Source organism: Aegilops tauschii, chromosome 5 (assembly GCF_002575655.3).
Source record: "Aegilops tauschii subsp. strangulata cultivar AL8/78 chromosome 5, Aet v6.0, whole genome shotgun sequence".
Classification (NCBI taxonomy): domain Eukaryota; kingdom Viridiplantae; phylum Streptophyta; class Magnoliopsida; order Poales; family Poaceae; genus Aegilops; species Aegilops tauschii.
The window spans coordinates 489,512,288-489,525,937 of record NC_053039.3 but is presented as its reverse complement, the minus strand read 5'-3'; the positions used below and the strand labels follow the sequence as shown (position 1 = coordinate 489,525,937).

Below are 13,650 nucleotides of genomic sequence, written 5' to 3'. Positions count from 1 at the left end.
TTGGATGATCTGTCTTTGTTTTGGCAAAACAGAAAGAATACTACTGTCATCAACACGATCAATTATGCTATCTTGTGAAGCTTATGGCTGCTTTGAAATTAATTTATCTTTCAGGGTCGATCATGGCGAAGCAGGGAGAAAGCATTGTTCATGGTCGATTGACCATGGGGGGTTACAAGTGTTTGGTGACCGGGCAAACGCCCGGTTGTATATGGTGTAACATGGGGGTGGGGCGGGTGGTCAATTGACCATGGGGGTTACGAGAGTTTGGTGACCGGGCAACCGCCCGGCTGTACATGATGTAAAAACATCTATAACCGGATCTCTCAAATTCGTCTCATATGTCTGGGCAGGCTGACCGGTCACTGCTCGGTCATAATTTTTTGATTTAGACGGCCCTCAAACGTCTGGGCTGACCGGCATCTTCATATCCAGCCCAAATATGAGGTGGATATGGTGCATCCGGGCACGCCCGCCACGTAGGCCTGGCGGCGTGGCCTCACCCGGAAACGCCCGGGAACCCGGCGGTCCGACGGACGCCGTGTCTGTCGTCGCGGTGTGAACGCTGCGTGTCGCCGCTTCGGCTCGTCGCCCAAGACGAAATCCGGCTATTTAAGCCGGCCGGCGTCCCGCAACCCTAACCCATACCCCTCCCCCTCTCTGCGTCGCCAGTCCAAACCCATCGACCTCCTCCCTCTCCCGCTCCGGCGCTCTGCCCACGCTCCGGCACTCCGCCATGATCCGAAGCAAAATCACCTACTATGCCATGCTGATGCCGGAGCGCCGCAACGAGATCCAGCAGTAGATCCAGGCGAGTGAAGCCGCGCGCGCCGCCGGCATCGCCGCCGGGCTGCCTCCGGACTCGCCGGAGCCGGAGGAGGAGGAGCAGCCGGGGGAAGAGGAGGAGGAGGAGATGGCTCCGATGGAGGCGGAGAAGGCGGAGGAGCAGGTGCCGCCCTTTAACATGGAGCAGGCAGAGTTCGCCGTCGCCCAGTCCAGTCCAGCAAGATGGCCGAACAGCAAGCCATTCTGGAGTCCATCCAGGATGAGGCCTATGTGGAGGCCAACAGGGCATTCCTCCGGCGAGAGCAGGCGGAGTTCGACACGCTCTTCGCCGAGCTCGAAACGGAGATAGAGGCGAGGAGGCCGGAGCGGAGCAACCGGTGGAGCCAGAGCTGCAGCTGCCGCCCATGCTGCCGGAGCCAGGCATGAAGATCGTCATGATCTCCTACAAGGAGTAGTTAGGATCGACGTAGTACGTAGGTTCTATTTTCTTTTGCATGTCTTTGTATGGATATAAGAATCGGGTATGAGATGTCAGGATGCAACAAGTGAAATTTAAGGTATGTTCGATCACTGCTGGCGAGCGTTTGAGGGGTGGATTTGCCAGGATGCAACAAGTAAAATTTAAGGTGTGTTCGATCACCGCCGGCGGGCGTTTGAGGGGGCGGATTTGCCGGTGGGCGTTTAAGGGGCCGGATTTGCCATATGTGGCTGTAGATGCTTTAACATGGGGCGGGTGGTCGCCGTTCCGGCTCCTGGAGACGGAGGTGGCTTAACACGCGTGCATATTCAGAGAAAATGTTCGAATAAATCTCGCTCCAATATTACACACACATTGAATAGATTCGACTCTAGGTAATCGATGATGCTCAACTCAACAGACTCCTCAACCATTAACCTTCTGATGGATTAGAACTAGACTTGTGTCCTGAAAGCTACTTGTATTATAATCTCAGCGCCACCCCATCGAGCGGCCCAGCTAACTATGAACAGTTGATGACATCCCCAAGCATCGATCGAGGTTGTACTGCATCTTGGTCTCCAGCTTCAGCGAATGCAATAACCAACCAATCAGCTGTTGAGCACGGCGCAGTCGCGGCGGATGTTGCCGAGCGCCGGGTCCGTCTTGACCCCGACGCGGCCGAGGTTGGTCATGGCGGCGACGAAGGCGGCCTGGAAGTCGGAGCTGTTGGCCGCCCAGGCGTCGACGGTGGGGCGCGACCGGAGGTCGGCGTAGAGGACCTGGTCGGAGGTGAGCAGGCCCATCCCCTTCTGCAGGTTGATGAAGTACTGGTTGTCGAAGGCGTGCGGCGTCACCGGGTCGATCTCCAGCGCCACGTTGGGGTCCACCCCGGCCGGGCACGCCGCCAGCAGCTGCGACGCGTACCCGGGGTCCATCGTCGGGTCCACCGCCGCCGTCTGGATCCGGCCCGTGAACGTCCCGCAGTGCGCGAACCCCACCGTGTGCGCCGCTGCAAACAAGAAACAACACCGCATTTGGTTTTCTTAAGGTCACGGGTGCCAAAAATTCGTACTGCACATAATCGTGTACCGTTTCTGCAGATTTCGTGCCAAGATGCCATACAATTGTACAGTCAGGTGTACAGTGGGTCTGAACCTACAGTTTTTTTTTCATGTATTAACAGCTCATTTTGCAGGCCCATGGCATGCGAACGGATGGGCCGAAATCAAGCTGTTGGACGCTTCTGGGTTGCAAACTGTCAGGGTGCGATTGTGGGCAAAGGATATGCCAATAATGCAACTGACCTTTCTTTCACGTGCAAGCAAAGGCAGTACAGCTAGTCCTCCACAGTTTGACCCCTTTCAGATCTACCGACCAGCAGCCAGCTACAGTGCACCCACACTCCACTGTCAAGTTCAGTCTAACGGGATAACTAAAAATATACTGACAGTGCCAACGACGAACCACATTATTTCTACTGTCCTCCCAACAAAAATCCCTCGATCCGCACACAGAATCCAGCCCTTTTCGCCCGGCTTTGTGTGGGTTGCAAGACAGGAAAACAGAGCACATGGTGTACTTCCTGACACGAGCGCGACCAGTACAGAGGCAGCGGCTAAAGTAATTCGGGGGGTTGGCAATGGCAGGGGCGGTTAGTAAACATCTCTTTAATACTAATTGCCTGGCCTTACCGGAGAGCGCAATCATGTCGGCCTGGGACAGGTTGTTGGCGGCGAACATGGCCGTCAGCTGGTCGAGGTTGAAGGACGGCGGCGGCAGGTTCCCGTCCACGTTGCTCGCCGTCGACACCAGCCCGTCCAGCCTCCCCAGCTCCACGGGGTAAGCCGGGCCGCCGGCCTGCGCGCGTGACGGGAAAGATGCTTTCAGAGGCATTGTTGTTTGTATTGCTGATAAATATATGTATGCAGGCATCGAAAGCTCGGGCGCTTTTGGTGGATAGATCTCGAAAGGGAGTGGGTAGGCGTGCGTGATGCGTGCGCGTACCAGGCCGATGACGTCCCGGGTGGCCATGGTGAGGATGTCCGCGCAGGACACCAGGTTGGGGCTGGGGCACTGCGTATCCACGGCCGCCTTGGCCTTGATGACGGTGTCGAAGCCGTCGCCGGCGAGGGAGAGGTTGCTCACGTGGTCCTTCTCCGCCGTGTTGTTCCCCGACGACACGATGATGACCGACGCGTCGCATCCCTGGAGACGTATGGTCGTCAGGCCGGGAGCCACACACAGGCAGACAGGGGATGAAAATGAAATGCTGGTAGATTAGATGCAGGGGAATCGAGCGGGACCTGGACGAAGCAGTCGTGGAAGAAGAGGCGGACGGTGGCGCCGACGGCGACGGGCGTCTGCTGGACCTTGAGGGCGACCGCGGCCTGCACGATGGCCTCCACGTTGGGGCAGCTGGCGGAGTAGTAGCCCTGCCGGAGCTGCGCCGTCGCGCCGCCGACGGCCGCGAGCGCCAGGAGCGCCGCCGCCAAGATCCTAATCCCGGCGCCCATGCCGGCGCACTGCGCTTAAGCTAGCTCCCACTCCTGCCTGCCCGCCTACCTGAATGCCTCCCGTTGCCGACCGATCTGGGACTCGTCCAGGCTCTGCTCCCGCGGCTAATGACGGCACGGCGGTACCAGGAGCTATCTAGAAGAAGTGGCGGTGGCGGTGATGATGATGATGCCGTTGGGTGTCTGTCGCCGCGGCTGTGTGCGGGTGCGGGTGTGTTTGTGGGTGGCCTAGTTTTATTGTGCTGGAGTAGTAGTAGTAGTATAGAAGCCAAGCTTTCTCGGAGCGTGGGGGAGAGGTGGTGATGGCTCGTGGACGTATCCAGTCTGGTACAGTGGTGAGCGAGGCGGCGCGCCGCGATAGACGGCGCGCGCTTCGAGATGCGTGCGCGGCGCGGCAGTGGATGGATGCAGCAGCGAGGGCGATCCAGAGAGAAGCCGGGCGCGTCCCCACGTGGACGCATGCGTCTGTCCACGTCCGGCCTCATCACGGACATCACAGACCGGCTCTTCCCGCTTGCGCTGCAAACATGTGTAGGGCTCGCAACCTCCACATGGCGCGGTTGGTGGGGCTCCGTCCGTCCTGCCTATGCTCTGTAGTAGTAGTACGTTAAAAAGCCTTTTTTGGTGGCACAAATGACAACGCTCGCTCCGAGTGCACGCTAGCGACTCACAAAATCGGCGCTAATGATGCAGTGTGATTCTGCGTGGGTTGGGTTTCTTTTTGGTGGATAACACAAACTGAAGGGCCTGAATTTCCTCAAAAAAAAAAAAGAAGGGCCTGAAAAATGTACGTACGCGCACTGCAAACTGAACCCAGGAAACAGCCATGGCAATGCAGTTCCGTGCACAGCATAGCCGGTGCGGAAATGGACAGAGCAGATAGGGTTGGCTTCTGGGTCTGGCCGCCTCTCTGGAAAGTCGAGCGCGGCCAAGATGGGTTGTTTGTCGAGCCCCGGAGCAGGTTTAATGGTCTGAGACGGCATAGAGACGAGCACCAGCTATGTGTACAGTAGGAGACGAGATCCAGCACCGGAGCAGGCGGCATTCATGTGCTCTTTCGCGTTTCCACAGCCATGGCGCCCACCTGAAAGGGCTCGCAGCTGGTCGCTTCCTGCCGCTCGCCACTCGCCGCCACGTTTTCCATTTATTTTTTTGAAACCTCTCGCCGCCATGATGTTGTTGGAATGGCTTGAATTGCACTCGCCGTTTCCAACAGCATGTTACGTGTAGATGTTGACAGCATGCAGTGGAGCAGAGTTTTTTTTTTCTCGAAACAAAACATGCAGTGGACGTGCTTGCTGCGGAGTGTAGGTTTTTTTAGGGGTGTGTGTAGGGTTTTCTGTGTAGCGGCCGGTGGAAAGGAAACTGACATGGGCCGACATGCCTTTTTTTTAGTGGGAAATGACGCTCCTTTTGATCCTAATTTTTCTTCGTCTTTTTTATGGAACGCGCCTTTTGAGTTCTGACCAGTTGTGCGAGTGTGACGTGATCGTACACATTAGTGTCCGCTCCCCCGCGGGGCCGCGGCCCCAACGGCTCAATGTAGCGGCGCGGGCTAGCACCGCTGTAGCACAGTAGATGGGCCGGCCCATGGTTTCAAGCACGGCCCTCGTCAAGCATGGCAGATGGCTCCCCGAGTCCTGACAAAGTAAACAAGCAACAGTTCTTTTTTGTGTCTATTTCTAAAAAGACGACTTCTTTTTTGCCTCCAAATAAAAAAGCAACGGCTCTGTTTTCTGAAGAGGGAAACAGGCGACAGTTATGTGTGGTCGGAGTTCCAGACAATTAAACCAAGCCCAAGTTGCTTCAGCTGAGGGAGACATTATGGATTTTGATTGTTTGTTTCAGGCGATGTGGCCCGCGCCGGGAGGTTATCCGGCGCGAGATAAGGTAATGAAATGAGGCGACTTCGATCGGTTCGGTTGGCACGTCGATGTCCGTGGCGGTTGTTGGGTCCCTAGCACGGGCGGCTTCGGATCTCCGGAGACCGATCGTCGGAGCGCCAAGCTTGCCACGGCACCGTGGGCTACACACGCTCTCCATTCAAGCGTCCAACGCGTGCGTTCACTGAAACCGTCTCCCGCGCTCTGTTCTCCGTCTGATGAAACCTTCTCGTAGTCGTAGCCTGTTGTAGACTTGCAGAGCTTTGCCTTTGCGCGCTGGTCATGTCAACTGGTGTGTGCTATGGCTTCAGAGCTCCGTAGGGCCGGTTCCTGGGCTTGGAAAAGGAGTGTGTGTAAATGGACTAAGCTTGGAGATTCTTGGTTTATTACGATTACGAATCGAAGAGGTAAACCTGTGGAGGTAAGCTGGGAGGAAGTTACCATGAAAACTAGTATACTCAGCATATGTTTGTCTTTTCCGAACTTTTTGGTCGACCAACTTGCTAGAGGTGGTTGATTTCGCTTGAAATTTTCACCCCCTGTCAAGGTCATGCTGTACATATCGGTGACGAGATGCCGTGTTTTGTGTCTGGAAGTGTTTGCCCAATAATTGACACGGATTCGAAGGACTTGCGGAGTCTCCCTGACGATTCATTTGGAAAACTAATCATCGACCAAGAACACGGTGGCTGCCCAAGGTTTACTATGAGGAATGTTGTGAGTCAAGAGAATAATTTATGTCGATATTAATATAATATCCTTCATCACAAAAGGAATATTCAGCAAATCAAAACTAGTTCTATTTTAGAAGAAAAAAACTACTAGTTCAACACCAAAAATCCCAGTGTCCTTGGTAACTAGTCATAGGTAATCTCCATTTATAAGACAGCAAAACGGCATAGTAGTAGCCAATTGTGCCACATTACTTTTGGTGAGCGCTTGATTTATTCATTGACAAAAAGTCTAATTTTAGATTCTGAAGTCTATACCAAGTTTTGCTTTTGGCCTCACAATCTCTAAACAGTCGGAAACGATGTCTGAACTTAGCAAAACGTTTACTTTGGACCATCGACCGACTTCAATGCGGTTTTCATCGACGTGAAGCAGTGTAACCCGCTTGGTCGCTACATGAATGCGAAATGCAAATTCTAGGGCAGGAAGGGTTTAGGTGAAGACTACAAAAAGTGACACAGTACTTTGCAGTTATACGTCCCCCATTACTTATGGAGAATGCTTTATTCATTTTATTTGCATATATAATTCGCACGTTCGAAATCAACGAATCAAACAACACATATACAACCATGTACAAGCCAAACAGGACTGTGAAACCCAACGAATCTCTGTGTCACAGACACACATTTCGTGTACACATGCACCTTTGACGCATGCACCGATGCACGCACACTAACTCAGCCAGCGCAGTAACCCCGGTGTATATCAACGCATCGATCGATCGATCCCTGTCGTCATCAGTTGAAGACGTCGCACTGCTTGCGTATGTTCCCGTCGCTGCCGGACTTGACCCCGACGCGTCCGAGCTTGACGATGGCGGCGACGAAGCCCCGGCTGAAGGCGGCCGTGCTGTTGGCCCACGAGTTGACGAGGGGGCGCGTGCGGTTGTCGTTGTATAGGAGCTGGTCGGAGGCGAGCAGGCCCCCGCCGTCCTGCAGGTTCCGGTAGTACTGGTTGTCGAAGAGCGCCGGCGTGGCCTGGTCCATGAGCACCATGGGGTCCGACGAGCCGTCGGCGGGGCACTTGGTCCTCAGGAACGCCGCGTACTTGGGGTTCAGCGTCGCGTCCGCCGGGCTGCCGTACACCCGGTCCCTGAACTTGCCGCAGTGCGCCAGCCCCACGGTGTGCGCCGCTGCACGCCGACCAGCCATGAACTGTTATGTTAGCAGGAGTACGTCCATGCGGCGCGGGTGGGTACGGTTGGGAGGCGTATGGGGTTCACCTGAGAGGGCGACGATGTCGGACATGTTGAGCCCGTGCGCCCTGAACATGGCGACCATCTGGTTGAGGGTGCTGGTGGGCTGCGGCAGCTTGCCGGCCACGCTGCTGGCGGTGGAGCTCAGGCCGTCCAGCCTGCCCAGCTCCACCGGGTAGAAGGGCCCGCCGCTCTGCATGCAAATCAAACATGAAAATTCAGGCTCCGGGCATGTCCGGTGCAAAATGTACAGATAGAGGTGTGCTGTGTGTGCACCAGGGCGATGGCGTCCCGTGTGGCGATGGTGAGTATGTCGGCGCAGGAGACCAGGTCGGGGCACGCGGCCTCCACGGCCTCCTTGGCGACCCTCACCGTCTCGTAGCCCTCGAACGCCAGCGACTTGTTGTCGTCGGCGTCCATCTCCGTCGGGTTCCCCGGCGTCGACCGGATCAGCACCGACGCGTCGCAGCCCTGCACGCATGCACACACATCGATCAATCACTCCATGATCATAACTCATAAGCATCAGCGCAGGCGATGTTGCTGCATGCGGCGAACGTACCTCGACGAAGCAGTCGTGGAAGAAGAGGCGGATGGTGGAGCCGATGGTGCGGATGGTGTCGTCCATCTTCTGCGTCACCACGCCGCGCACGATGCTCTCCAGGTTGGGGCAGCTGCTGCCGTAGTAGCCCGGCGACAGGTCGGACGCGCCGAGCTGCGCGGAGAGGGCGAGGATGAGGACGAGCAGCCCCATACACGACGACCGCCGGGCCATCTTTTTTTTGCTCGAGCTAATTAGCCGCCCCGTGGTATATCAGTATATGTGGTGCAGAAATGGATGGGCTATATATATGCAAGAGGTGCCTTGCACACAAGGATCATGTACTGAGAAGTTAATTTGACAGGCGCTCGAGGTGTGATACACAAGATTTTGCCACTGGAAGAAATCGAGAAGGGTTGACAATCTTAATTTGATCTTTGGAGAAATACGTGTGTTTTGGTCTAGTTTAGGACTGATTCTTGATGTGCATGCGTGGGATGTTTGGGGAATTTTGTTTTCTCTTGATGTGACGGTGTCTGGATTGAATGAACTCTTGGCGCTTACATCATCTACAAGGAATACTCAGCACTAACTGATGAGTTATTACTTGCCATGTAAGGAATTCGAGTGTCAGTCTCTGGCTAAATGGCTTCCTCATCACACACCCGTGATAGATTGCGAATAGCGACGCTCTCACTGCTCCAGTTCAAACGAGCAAGTAGAACTAATTGGGCACTGAATTTTACTGTGACCTTCGTTGACAACATGTATATATACAGTGCTTGGTCGTGACTAATTAATCAGTAAGTTTCCATCGAGTGAAATTACAGTGCAGGTATATATATCATTTTTACATGTATGTGCCAGCTAGCATGATGTCATGTTACTGTGATCAGCATTACTAGTTCAATTGAGATTACTCCATTGTTGTATCACTGTCAAGGTGCTTTCTGGCAATCTTCCAAGAATATAGTTTTATAAAAAAAAAGTGATGACTTTTTTGACGATGAGGTGTCAGATGGATGATTATATCGCCGCAGAAAAATCTAGATGATTTGAATGCATCACGTGCTGCGTTTAATCACGAATTTGATGATATACATGGATCATTTTCCGATCGCACTCAGTAAACTATATGCTTCCCTGATCATTAGTTTGATCACGAATCAAGTTGGAAACCCCCTATGTATGCTGTCATCTTTGCCATTAGTTTGACCTAATCATTTATCATCAATTTCTCATTTATGATCAATTGTTGGACCGTGTTCTTGTAGGAGGAGTAATTGGACACTCAATCTACACCGGATTCAGATTATAGGGGGCATGGTTTGATGACTACATCCTAAACATAATACTATGAGTCAAGTAGCAAACAAATTAATGTTGTTATTTCGTACAAATTAAAGTTGTTATTTCGTACTATCCGTCAAATATTTCGTACTATCCGAATTTGTAGCCACTGCCAGTTGCTCGACATCGACGACACGCCACGCGTAACCAGCGTTGAAAATGATCTTGTGACACGATAAACAAACTAACCACTTCCATTAATATAAACATCTTCCTGGGCAATTACCAGTCCTCTTTGATCGGGTTGTGACAAAAAGAATACTAGGGCGGCTTGTGAATACTTCAAATTTTTGTTTGCAACTGGTGTACATCATCGCCTGAGGACATCCTAGAGATAGACAAACTTTTTGAAGGAAATATGCCCTAGAGGCAATAATAAAGTTATTATTTATTTCCTTATATCATGATAAATGTTTATTATTCATGCTAGAATTGTATTAACCGGAAACATAATACATGTGTGAATACACAAACAAACACAGTGTCACTACTATGCCTCTACTTGACTAGCTCGTTGATCAAAGATGGTTAAGTTTCCTAACCATAGACATGAGTTGTCATTTGATTAACGGGATCACATCATTAGGAGAATGATGTGATTGACTTGACCCATTCCGTTAGCTTAGCACTTGATCGTTTAGTTTACTGCTATTGCTTTCTTCATGACTTATACATGTTCCTATGACTATGAGATTATGCAACTCCCGATTACCGGAGGAACACTTTGTGTACTACCAAACGTCACAACGTAACCGGGTGATTATAAAGGTGCTCTACAGGTGTCTCCGATGGTACTTGTTGAGTTGACATAGATCGAGATTAGGATTTGTCACTCCGATTGTCGGAGAGGTATCTCTGGGCCCTCTCGGTAATGCACATCACTATAAGCCTTGCAAGCAATGTGACTAATGAGTTAGTTGCAGGATGATGCATTACGGAACGAGTAAAGAGACTTTCCGGTAACGAGATTGAGCTAGGTATTGAGATACCGACGATCGAATCTCGGGCAGGTAACATACCGGTGACAAAGGGAACAACGTATGTTGTTATGCGGTTTGACCGATAAAGATCTTCGTAGAATATGTAGGAACCAATATGAGCATCCAGGTTCCGCTATTGGTTATTGACCGTAGACGTGTCTCGGTCATGTCTGCATAGTTCTCGAACCGGTAGGGTCCGCACGCTTAAAGTTCTGTGACGATCGGTATTATGAGTTTATATGTTTTGATGTACCGAAGGTAGTTCGGAGTCCCGGATATGATCACGGACATGACGAGGAGTCTCAAAATGGTCGAGACATAAAGATTGATATATTGGAAGCCTATATTTGGACGTCAGAAGAGTTCCGGGTGAAATCGGGATTTTACCGGAGTGCCGGAGGGGTTACCGGAACCCCCCGGGGGTTAATGGGCCTTGTTGGGCCCTAGTGGAGAGAGAGAGGGGCCGGCCAGGGCAGGCCGCGCGCCCCCTCCCCCTCTGGTCCGAATTGGACTAGGAGGGGGGGCACCCCCCCTTTTCCTTCTCCTTCTCCCCCTTCCTTCCCCCCTCTTAGTAGGAGTAGGAAAGAGGGGAGTCCTACTCCTACTAGGAGGAGGAGAACTCCTCCTGGCGCACCCTACAGGGCCGACCGGCCTCCCCCCTTGCTCCTTTATATACGGGGGCAGGGGGCACCCTAGGACACACAAGTTGATCATTGATCTCTCCCAGCCGTGTGCGGTGCCCCCTCCACCATAATCCACCCCGGTCATATCGTAGCGGTGCTTAGGCGAAGCCCTGCGACGGCAACTTCATCAACATCGTCACCTCGCCGTCGTGCTGACAAAACTTCCCTCGAGCTCTACTGGATCGTGAGATCGCGGGACGTCACCGAGCTGAACGTGTGCTGAACGCGAAGGTGCCGTACGTTCGGTACTGAGGATCAGTCGATTGTGAAGACGTACGACTACATCAACCACGTTGTCATAACGCTTCCGCTTAATGGTCTACGAGGGTACGTGGACGGCACTCTCCCCTCTCGTTGCTATGCATCACCATAATCTTGCGTGTGCATAGGATTTTTTTTGAAATTACTACGTTCCCCAACAGTGGTATCAGAGCCAGGTTTTATGCGTAGATGTTATATGCACGAGTAGAACACAAGTGAGTTGTGGGTGATACAAGTCATACTGCTTACCAACATGTCATACTTTGGTTCGGCGGTATTGTTGGATGAAGCGGCCCGTACCGACATTACGCGTACGCTTACGCGAGACTGGTTCTACCGACGTGCTTTGCACATAGGTGGCTGGCGGGTGTCAGTTTCTCCAACTTTAGTTGAACCGAGTGTGACTACGCCTGGTCCTTGAGAAGGTTAAAACAACACTAACTTGACGAACTATCGTTGTGGTTTTGATGCGTAGGTAAGAACGGTTCTTGCTCAGCCCGTAGCAGCCACGTAAAACTTGGAACATCAAAGTAGAGGACGTCTAACTTGTTTTTGCAGGACATGTTGTGATGTGATATGGTCAAGACATGATGCTATATTTTATTGTATGAGATGATCATGTTTTGTAACGGAGTTATCGGCAACTGGCAGGAGCCATATGGTTGTCGCTTTATTGTATGCAATGCAATCGCCCTGTAATTGCTTTACTTTATCACTAAGCGGTAGCGATAGTCGTAGAAGCAATAATTGGCGAGACGACAACGATGCTACGATGGAGATCAAGGTGTCGCGCCGGTGACGATGGTGATCATGACAATGCTTTGGAGATGGAGATCAAAGGCACAAGATGATGATGGCCATGTCATATCACTTATATTGATTGCATGTGATGTTTATCCTTTATGCATCTTATTCTGCTTTGTTTGACGATAGCATTATAAGATGATCTCTCACTAAAATTTCAAGGTAAAAGTGTTCTCCCTGAGTATGTGATGTCTACTATGCAACCTTCTTCTTGTAGACGTTGTTGGGCCTCCAAGTGCAGAGGTTTGTAGGACAGTAGCAAATTTCCCGCAAGTGGATGACCTAAGGTTTATCAATCTGTGGGAGGTGTAGGATGAAGATGGTCTCTCTCAAACAACCCTGCAACCAAATAACAAAGAGTCTCTTGTGTCCCCAACACACCCAATACAATGGTAAATTGTATAGGTGCACTAGTTCGGCGAAGAGATGGTGATACAAGTGCAATATGGATGGTGGATATAGGTTTTTGTAATCTGAAAATATAAAAACAGCAAGGTAACTAATGATAAAAGTGAGCACAAACGGTAATGCAATGCGTTGAAACAAGGCCTAGGGTTCATACTTTCACTAGTGCAAGTTCTCTCAACAATAATAACATAATTGGATCATATAACTATCCCTCAACATGCAACAAAGAGTCACTAATAGCGGAGAACAAACAAAGAGATTATGGTAGGGTACGAAACCACCTCAAAGTTACTCTTTCGGATCGATCTATTCAAGAGTTCGTAGTAAAATAACACGAAGCTATTCTTTCCGTTCGATCTATCATAGAGTTCGTACTAGAATAACACCTTAAGACACAAATCAACCAAAACCCTAATGTCACCTTAAGTATCCGTGGGTATGATTATACGATATGCATCTCACAATCTCAGATTCATCTATTCAACCAACACAAAGTACTTCAAAGAGTGCCCCAAAGTTTCTACCGGAGAGTCAAGACGAAAACGTGTGCCAACCCCTATGCATAAGTTCACAAGGTCACTGAACCCGCAAGTTGATCACCAAAACATACATCAAGTAGATCACGTGATATCCCATTGTCACCACAGATAAGCACATGCAAGACATACATCAAGTGTTCTCAAATCCTTAAAGACTCAATCCGATAAGATAACTGATAACCCACAAGTATAGGGGATCGCAACAGTTTTTGAGGGTAGAGTATTCAACCTAAATTTATTGATTCGACACAAGGGGAGCCAAAGAATATTCTCAAGTATTAGCAGTTGAGTTGTCAATTCAACCACACCTGGATAACTTAGTATCTGCAGCAAAGTATTTAGTAGCAAAGTAATATGGAAGTAACGGTAACAGTAGCAAAGTAATATTTTTTCGGTTTTGTAGTGATTGTAACAGTAGCAACGACAAAGTAAATAAGCGAAGAACAATATGTGAAAAGCTCGTTGGCATTGGATCGGTGATGGAGAATTATGCCGGATGCGGTTCATCATGT

General features: G+C 51.0%; 2 protein-coding genes across 2 annotated transcripts; both read right to left on the bottom strand.

The window, feature by feature from the left end:
- Positions 1 to 1,571: 1,571 nt before the first annotated feature.
- LOC109780200 (peroxidase 35) lies at positions 1,572 to 4,011 on the bottom strand. The gene is made up of 4 exons (XM_020338780.4): positions 3,550 to 4,011; positions 3,251 to 3,451; positions 2,938 to 3,103; positions 1,572 to 2,255 (listed from the first exon to the last, which is right to left on the bottom strand). The coding sequence occupies exons 1-4, from the start codon at positions 3,757 to 3,759 to the stop codon at positions 1,855 to 1,857; spliced, it is 978 nt and encodes a 325-aa protein (XP_020194369.1). The 5' UTR covers positions 3,760 to 4,011; the 3' UTR covers positions 1,572 to 1,854.
- A 2,827-nt stretch (positions 4,012 to 6,838) lies between these two features.
- On the bottom strand, positions 6,839 to 8,406 carry LOC109780201 (peroxidase 50). Its single transcript, XM_020338781.4, has 4 exons — positions 8,135 to 8,406; positions 7,849 to 8,043; positions 7,600 to 7,765; positions 6,839 to 7,509 (listed from the first exon to the last, which is right to left on the bottom strand). Exons 1-4 carry the CDS (start codon positions 8,345 to 8,347, stop codon positions 7,115 to 7,117), a joined length of 969 nt encoding a protein of 322 aa, XP_020194370.1. The 5' UTR covers positions 8,348 to 8,406; the 3' UTR covers positions 6,839 to 7,114.
- Between the last annotated feature and the right edge of the window lie 5,244 nt (positions 8,407 to 13,650).

Bases quoted from the DNA above. Each gene is read 5' to 3' on its own strand.
- LOC109780200 (XM_020338780.4), bottom strand. From the start codon at position 3,759: ATGGGCGCCGGGATTAGGATCTTGGCGGCGGCGCTCCTGGCGCTCGCG. The intron at 3,452-3,549 runs GTCCCGCTCGAT...ATACGTCTCCAG, and splicing joins TCCACGACTGCTTCGTCCAG to GGATGCGACGCGTCGGTCAT. The intron at 2,256-2,937 runs GTAAGGCCAGGC...TCTTGTTTGCAG, and splicing joins CGACATGATTGCGCTCTCCG to CGGCGCACACGGTGGGGTTC.
- LOC109780201 (XM_020338781.4), bottom strand. From the start codon at position 8,347: ATGGCCCGGCGGTCGTCGTGTATGGGGCTGCTCGTCCTCATCCTCGCC. The intron at 8,044-8,134 runs GTACGTTCGCCG...GCATGCGTGCAG, and splicing joins TCCACGACTGCTTCGTCGAG to GGCTGCGACGCGTCGGTGCT. The intron at 7,510-7,599 runs GTGAACCCCATA...GTCGGCGTGCAG, and splicing joins CGACATCGTCGCCCTCTCAG to CGGCGCACACCGTGGGGCTG.